The 8,482-nt window shown below is 41.2% G+C and overlaps 1 protein-coding gene across 3 annotated transcripts; it reads right to left on the bottom strand.

Annotated features, from left to right (window-relative positions):
- Window positions 1-714: 714 nt before the first annotated feature.
- On the bottom strand, window positions 715-8,145 carry LOC124283381. 3 transcript variants are annotated; one of them, XM_046719430.1, is made up of 6 exons: window positions 7,879-8,145; window positions 5,130-5,167; window positions 4,504-4,624; window positions 3,462-4,224; window positions 2,813-2,943; window positions 715-794 (listed from the first exon to the last, which is right to left on the bottom strand). In XM_046719430.1, the coding sequence occupies exons 2-6, from the start codon at window positions 5,142-5,144 to the stop codon at window positions 784-786; spliced, it is 1,041 nt and encodes a 346-aa protein (XP_046575386.1). In that variant the 5' UTR covers window positions 5,145-5,167; window positions 7,879-8,145; the 3' UTR covers window positions 715-783. The 3 variants fall into 3 exon arrangements, with proteins under 3 accessions (XP_046575386.1, XP_046575387.1, XP_046575388.1); XM_046719431.1 differs by having other exon boundaries at window positions 4,504-4,618; XM_046719432.1 differs by having other exon boundaries at window positions 4,504-4,612.
- Between the last annotated feature and the right edge of the window lie 337 nt (window positions 8,146-8,482).

The raw sequence follows: 8,482 nt of genomic DNA, 5'->3' as shown, positions 1-8,482 counted from the left end.
GAAGCATGCAAGACGTCATCTTCTGGAAGATCCAAGTGATTTGTTTCTGTGTCACAGACATGCGGTTACTTCTGAGATTACAACTAAAATATTAAATCACTATTAGACTTGATGAACAATACACGACACTCTATTTCGATATCGCAGTCACTTTTCGGTCAGTTGGTAGCAAATGTGATATTATTTATTTGTGAAGCAGCGACCATAAACGTGTGTAATACCACCCGACGAAGCCGCATTCAATGTAGTCAAGTCACCGTCCTTGACTTAAATCAGTGCATGTCTAATATGTGCTCTTTGAAACGATGAAGTCCCATATTGATGACTGTAACGTAAAGAACGAACCGACTGTCTTTTGCCGTTTGTTTACTGTCCAGTACTAGAAGTACAACGTCTCACACATCCACTCTGCAGTCTTCAGAGATGGTCAGGCTTGCTGACTATCACAATTACGTAGATTTATAATGTTGATCACTGGATTGTCTGGTCCAGACTCGATTTTTTTACAGATCACCGCCATATAACTGGAACATTGCTGAGTGCGGCATTATACAACAAAAATAACACACCAGGAGCAGAGTTGATCCCAGGGCCCAACTTCTTGAACTGGCGTCATAGATCTCACTCCATAACATTAGCCCTAAAATCTGTATAGACCAGCGTGGAGGGATGTCTAGCTTCAGTTGGAGGAAGGTGACGCAGGAAGGAGGAAGATGACATGAGGCCGACACAGATGTTTTTTTGCGATAAGCATTCTAGCAACTGCTACTGTCTCTTCTTGCTTCAAGTGGATTCTAGATAACAGAAAACAAATTTATCAAGAAACAAAAACCAGAGACATTTTTACCTGGTTACAATCGTAGTTTATTATACGCATTTTGGCCAAAAATACAACAAATACCCGGGGCCGAAAACAACAGTATATTATATACTCCAGTTCGTTCGAAGCGTGTTCAGAAGCAGATTATACACATTATTAGTCAGTATACTCCTGTAATATCACTGCAGTGACACCAGAAATGGGTGATACCCATTGCACCCATGTGGGGAATTCAAACCGGGTGTTCGGAGTGATGAGAGAACGTATTAACCGCTAGGCTACCCCACCGATCCCCGTATCGTACTTATACTCAAAACTGAAACATACAACTTTATGGATGACAACTTCTTGTTGAATGCATAGGGCGACGTTTCGATGTAGATTCTTACACCGTTGTCCATAAAGTTGTATGTTCCATTTTTGATTCGCCAACTCCTAGAATGCCGATCAAACAATAAGTATTTATAATCATAAGAAATAATGCATTGCGTGTGTTGGGTTGGACAGTATTTCAGTGTTTCATTATGCGTGCCTGAGACAAACAATCCCGTTGTGATGACGTCACTGTCTTCGTGAAATGATGAGCACAGATACAGAGCAGGCAGGATAAGAATCAACCCCGTCATTGTCGCAACTAAGGGGAGCAACTCTGCACAGACTAATTATTTGACAATCGAATATGATTTTGTACTGTAAGTCGCCATGGTCCCTAGTATGGAGATCTACCTTGAGTTGTTGGCAATCTATGCCTGTTTTTATATTGTGCTGTCCTCGGCAGTTAAAATGTTTTAGATTTAATTACTAGTTTAGACTGTCTCACAGTCCCTTAACCATATTATCCCCCCTACAGTCTAGCCCTCCCTGCAGTGCTAAAGCCCTAAATGAAGCAAGTCTAGATTTCTCCAGGTTCTGAATCTCCGGTCTCCCTGGGGCGACTTATCAATTTAAATGAGTTTATTTGTTACAGTCAAAATAATATATATATTCAGAGACTAAGCGTTGGTCTATTACTAGTTTAACATTTAAATCTGTGATATTCTAGTTGTTTAACTGTCCTTCATTGTCAGGTTTTTTTTTTATAAATAACCTTTTTATTTTTATTCATCTATAACTTGATTTAGTCACGATATGGCTGAAATATTTCCAAAGTGATTTTAAATTTTAAGTCACTTACTCACTCGGATATGATCACGTGTTTTGATTTGGCATATCCATTTGTTCCATTCAATGTTAAAATAGACATAAATTCATTGTTCGTACATAATGAAAGTCATTCAGTTCTAGACATGTCCGTGTGAGTGTTCACATCCACTTGTGGCACACCTCTACAGTTTCCACACTATTTACATGTACACATTTATAACTGTTAAAACACAGGACGTTTTTTAAAGCGCTCATAAAATATAACAGAGGGCTGGGGTAGAGGCGCTCACGTGAAATTCGATTCGTTCGATGCCTTTTATCCAAGATTAGAAAATATATTTTGATACTCGAAGATCCTCGAAAAGTTAACTTATCTATTATGCAAATACTGCGTACATAAGAGGTTGTGTTACACTGTTTTCACAGATACGGAAATTGTAATTTTGTATATGATTGACACGCACATTCGCTCTATGACTGAGGTTGACATTTAAAATAAGGTAAGCTGGAGTGAGTGAGTGAGTTTAGTTTTACACCGCTTGTAGCAATATTCCAGCAATATCACGGCAGGGGACACCAGAAATGGGCTTCACACCTTGCGCCCATGTGGGGAATCGAACCCGGGTCTTCGGCGTGGTAATAAACCACTACTGAACACAATGGTCATGGCTCTTACAGTTTGATATACTACGATTGTATGTAAAGATTCTTATGAATGAATTTTAATGTCTCCAAAGAAGCTATATAACATCTGATACCAAGTTACTAAAGATATGTCTTTGAATGACATTTAGTCAAATCTCTGGTGACATAAGAATAAATGTGACGGGTGCATTGTCTCGCGCTCACCTCTCAGGAACTGCCAGTGACGACCTCGTTGTTGGTAAAGTATATCATCAGTGTCGTGGACAATATTCTCGAACTTTGACAGATCCAAGTATCCAACATCGCACATCGATACAGTTGATGGGTGCATCAAACTGGAAACGTCATGGAACACCCAAAGTAATCAATATGATATGAACCCGCGAAGATACGGTTAAGAATGGATCTTCAGCAGCCCATGTTTACGTTAAGAGGCGACTAACGGGACAGGTGGGTCAGGTGCGCTGACGTCATTAACCACGTCATCGTTGCCTTGTTGCGTTGATCGATGCGCAGGCTGTCAATCAGTGTTCTTTTTGGTCCAGACTCGATTATTTACAGACTAAGATCATATAGATGCAACGTTGCTGAGTGCAGCGTTAAACAAACAAACAAACACTATGATACCATGACGCTTGTTAGAATGAATGTTTCAACTATTGATCAGACTACCAAGTATCTACGACATCAGCAAAATCAGCAAATAACAAACTCAAGAAAAGAATTCATACTCCCGATCGGAAAATAACACATATCTTCAACACAAACCTTTTTGCCTCAGAATGATTGGTCACATACATACGGGCCTGTTCATACTCTCAGTCATTGCTTACAAACGTACAGAGTAATTTACCTGAGTCTGTCCGTCTCCTCCCTTGACCTACACACCAGGAGAGTTTCCCCCAGCCTGCTCAGTCTCCTGGTCACCTCCAGCATCAGAGTCGTAGCTCCACTTCCGGGTTCACATCTCACCTGGACATGTTTAGAGTTCATGTTCTCCACCAAGACGACACACTGTTCTTTTGTAAGAAACCTGATACTCGTATCTATCTCTGCCAGCACAGCCCTGGTTTGAGCCATTGCTGCCCAAACAGCTGTTAGAACACGGCTGTACTTTGGTTCACTCGTGGAGAAAGTAGACTTTGGAAGGAACAACGACGATAGAGCTGCGTGAAGGAGTAACTTTCTGTGGAACGTTCGACTATCTTTCAAATCCCTTCTGCAGATAACACCATGCACGATGTTAACACTCTCACTTGTAAACGCCCGCAGTTTTGATGTCACTTCTCTGGCCACAGAAGCATTATAGTCTCTCTCTGCTCCCGTCGCAGTCGAATCATCAGCAACTGTTAGTATAATAAGGGGTTGCTTGGGCATTGCTATGAATATATCACATTTGTGTTCGAACGGTGGTGGTGACGCAGAGATATTGAATGTTGTTGCTAAGGATTCTGACAAAAACACAAGGCAAGAAGCGTCTGTGCACGTGCCAGAACATGCTCCTTTCACTATATTGTCACCTGATAAGACACAATCTTCCTGTAATAGCGACAACAAATCCGCGTCAATATCCTCCAGGTCCTTCTTGGGTCCGTCAGGCATCATGTTTATGACACCTGCAATGTAACGATTGACAGTTAAAACAGAGACGACAAAATCTCACTCTGTGTAAAAGCAGAGTCAATTGTACAATGATGACTATATCATGAGAATGTGTTTGTTGTACGCCGCATTCAGCAGTATTACATCTGAAGCTCTACGGTTCATCACAAAACAGTATCGGAGATGGCTGTCTTTTCCTTCACCAACTACTAACTACTTTGGGAAATACTTTTGAGTTCCTTTACAATGCTAGTCGTAAGGATCCTTCTTGTTTGAGTGCAGTATATTTATACCTTTCTTTTCAAAATAACTTCTGATGTCCGCTATGCTGTTTCCTATTTGTTTCAAAGGCGGACGAAGGAAATCCTTGGTGTTCAAATGGTACACTCTTTCCTCGCCCGGCTGCACCTTTCCCTAAAACAGAATATCAAGGGTTTTACTGATGTTCTGCAAAATCAAGTTCATTTGTAAAGACCGCCTCCGTGGTGTAGGGGTTAGAGCGTCCGGTCGCGGATTCGATCCCCGACCGCGTCATACCAAAAGACGTTAAAATATTGTACTTGTTGGTCCCTGCCTGGCGCTCGGCATTAATGGGTACATCAAGGACTGGTCGGCTCGGAGTCAGTATAATGTGTCTGAGTGGGGTATTCATGCTTCACTGCGGCATGGTATCTCAGTGGGCTAGCACTATAAAACCAGCTTCAGTCTGGGCTAGTACAAGCAGTCGCACATACACATACACACGCATGCACGTCGTCATATGAGCGAAATATTCTCAAGCACGACGTTAAACCCAATTTCACCTCACCTAACCTCATTTGAAAAATATCGGATGACAGACATGAAACTCAGCCACAACATCAACGCTATATGTTAAGTAATGTTGACTTATTTCTGAATGCAGTTGTAAACTACGTACCTGCAGCAACACCATCTTTGTGCAGTTCTTTGTCGGATCTGAAAACAGAATCATGCTCACTGGTTTCACAATATTTTCACAGGTAAAGCTGTCTCGAATATCAATTGCGTAGATCGATGCTTATGGTGTTGATAACTGTATTATAAGGCCCAGACTCGTTTATTTACATACCGCTGCCATATAGCTGCAATATTGCTGAGTATGGCGTTACACAACAAACAAACAAATCACAGCAAGCATCTAATGTGTAAGATTCCCTTTCTTTGCCTGTGTTTTACTGGTGTGTCATGTCTCTCGTTTACTGGTTATTCTGGCTTCGATGTATCTGCGAGTTATGCATCGAATTAAATGTGCACAATTTATGCCATCAATGAGTAGAGAGAACAACGGTGAGACTGATTCCAACTTTTACGTACATCGAAGTGCAAAGACTTTCTGAGAAACCAATGACATGTTCTTCAGTCAAACAGAGGTATAAATGATTTCATACGAGGAAACCCTAAGTGATGTTTTGATTACAACGTAATAGCATCTTTGCGCATAACTACCAGTCTCACTCTTCCTCAGCATGAGCTGATGCTGTGTTAGGGTAAGTGAGCAGTATTCCAGCTATATGGGGGCGGTCTGTAAATAATCAAGTCTGGACCAGACAATCCAGTGATCAACAGCATGAGCATCGATCTACGCCACTGGCGTGTGTCAACCACCACCCGGTCCCGTTAGTCGCCTCTCACGACAAGCATGGGCTACTGAAGATCAACTCTAATTCGGGTCTTCACGGGTGATACTGTGAAGGGGTAATACTAGCAGATACATGTCACTTCCTGGTATGGCGAGTGCTTCTGTGGTATGAGTCTTGCATTGTTACAGGGAACACGTCCTCATATACACGGTTGGAGATTGTTTAAACATGTCAGTTACGTGTTATGTAGATCAGGAACAGTGGTAGACCTAGTGGTTAAAACGCACCTTTGGTTCGTTATATGGGTACACTGTGTGAATCCCACTCTTAGGTTTTTCAGGATAGTCCTTTTGTGTATTCGATATTCTCTGTTTATTACGCACTATAGACCATGCTCCTGTTGTCCATTTACATAAACAGGTCCACGGAGGACATTACAGAGCTTCTAGTGAGTTTAGTTTTACACCGCTATTAGCAATATTAGCAAAATATGGCGTATGTGTAATATATAACGATAACTTCCATTCAAAAGCATGTTTAAAGGCATATAAAGAGTGAGTGAGTGAGTGTATGTTTACGCCGCCTTTAGCAATATTCCAGCAATATCACAGCGGAGGACATCAGAAATAGCGTTCACACATAGCACCCATGTTGGGAATCGAACCCTGGTCTTCGGCGTGACAAGCGAACGCCTTATCCTCTAGGCTTCCCCACCGCCCCACAGAGCTTCTAACATTCATGGCAAGGGATATAAATAGTGATAGGTATTACATGGCTTGATCATGTAATGATGACAACAAAATGTTAAACTTACACACGTAAAATGGACATGGTATTTACTATTTCAGTCTTTTATGTATTGTACAAATTCATATTTGTTTTCTTTTTCGATACGTCTTGTGTTACAGTGGTGACAGAATTATTAGTTTCGTGTGATTTGATATCTGACCACAGCAACATGGAGTTATGAGATGTTCGACGATAATGGGAGTATGCAGTCGGGCAGTGACCGATTCCTTGTTGATAGGTGTTATTCACAAAATTATCAGTTGTCTTACAGGTAAATAAATACGCAATGAAATAAGCACATATATTTATGTATATGCTAAAAAATATCATTGAGATATCTCAGGCCCTAACTATATTTCCCGTGTAAAAGTCTTGTGACATAAATACGCATAACATATATACACACATCCTCTGTGGGGCGGTGGGGTAGCCTAGTGGATAAGGCGTTCGCTTGTCACGCCGAGCCCAGGTTCGATTCCCTACATGCAACGATGTGGTATTGACTAAAGTAAGAATTACGCACTTCACTTCATAAGCTCCGTGAGAGGTGTGGTCGGTGTTCCATTGTACGGACATTAGAGGTGGGATGGGTGATATCTTAGTGGTGTCTCTTATATGAATATGAGTACAGAAGTTTAAATACGCTTTCTGATGAATGTTTTGTAACGCACGGTGACCTATTAAATGTGTCATATATCTACTCCGGGCAAGCTAGTTGTTGTCCCCATGAGGAGCGATCCCCGGCCTCGGGTCAAAATGATATACATGAACTTGTTCGTACTCAATGAACTCGGCCCGCACTCCAATTGCCGTCTCTTATAACAAGCACTGTGTACGTTCGCCCGTTGTGACTCAGTTATAGCTGTGATAACACTGAATGGGCATGACCTGTCAATGATGAATCTTAAAACAAAAACCGACGAATTTAACACAGGCCTTTAAGAGCGAGGGAGTTGAACAAATTGACCCATTCCAACAATGACAAAGCTATAAAGTGTCTACCCTGACGCAGTCATATAATATATATTACGCCACGGTGTCAACACCGACGTATTTGACTATTATCAGAGACTGGGCAGTTAAATCACTCATTCATTCATCTGTTCTGTACACCAGGTCAGTGTAACATAAACCACAGTAATATCAGATTGGATATTAATACACCTCATACACAGATTTGGTTCCACCAAGAAATGACAATATTTATTCATGTGTCCTATTGGACATAAAATGAAACTTATACCAAGTATATATAGATACGAATGTAGATATACTCACACTGGGGCCTGCGATTATATCGTCCGCTGTGTTACGTGGTTGTGGTAGATAAAGTTCCCTTTCTTCACAAACATGAACCAGTTATGACCTCTTGTCCACGATTCACGAACGCAGGTAATAATTAATGATAGTTCATGCCTAAAGTCTCTGTCGACAAAAAAGATATGGGAAATATTTCTCACTAAATATATTCTCAATGGGTATTCAACTCAACTAACATTTAATTACTGGGCAACACACACATCGGCCTCGAGGAACTAATGTGATGCAGATACGGATATGTGTTGTGATTCAATACCCTTCTATTCATGGGAGTGGGGAACATATCCTGTTAAATTGTATACGAGGTTGTGTATGCTGAACTCGTATTTGCGTCACTGTCATTAAATCACGTCCCTTGAGGAAGTGCGTGTTATCGCCAGGAACGTCAGTATGCACGTGAACGTCTGTAAAATAGGTTACATTTGGGATTACGCTTTCTTTTTATCCGGGTACGGCCAACTTATCGCCGGAACAGGTGCCTGACTCTGAGAGTGCGGTTTGAATCCTAGATGGGAATCAACTTAACAAAAGTACTAGAATGGGTACTTTACTGAGAAAGTGT

This window comes from Haliotis rubra, unplaced genomic scaffold, assembly GCF_003918875.1.
Source record: "Haliotis rubra isolate DU_JTF1 unplaced genomic scaffold, ASM391887v1 Scf314, whole genome shotgun sequence".
Lineage (NCBI taxonomy): Eukaryota > Metazoa > Mollusca > Gastropoda > Lepetellida > Haliotidae > Haliotis > Haliotis rubra.
This window is presented reverse-complemented; position numbering and strand designations above follow the sequence as displayed.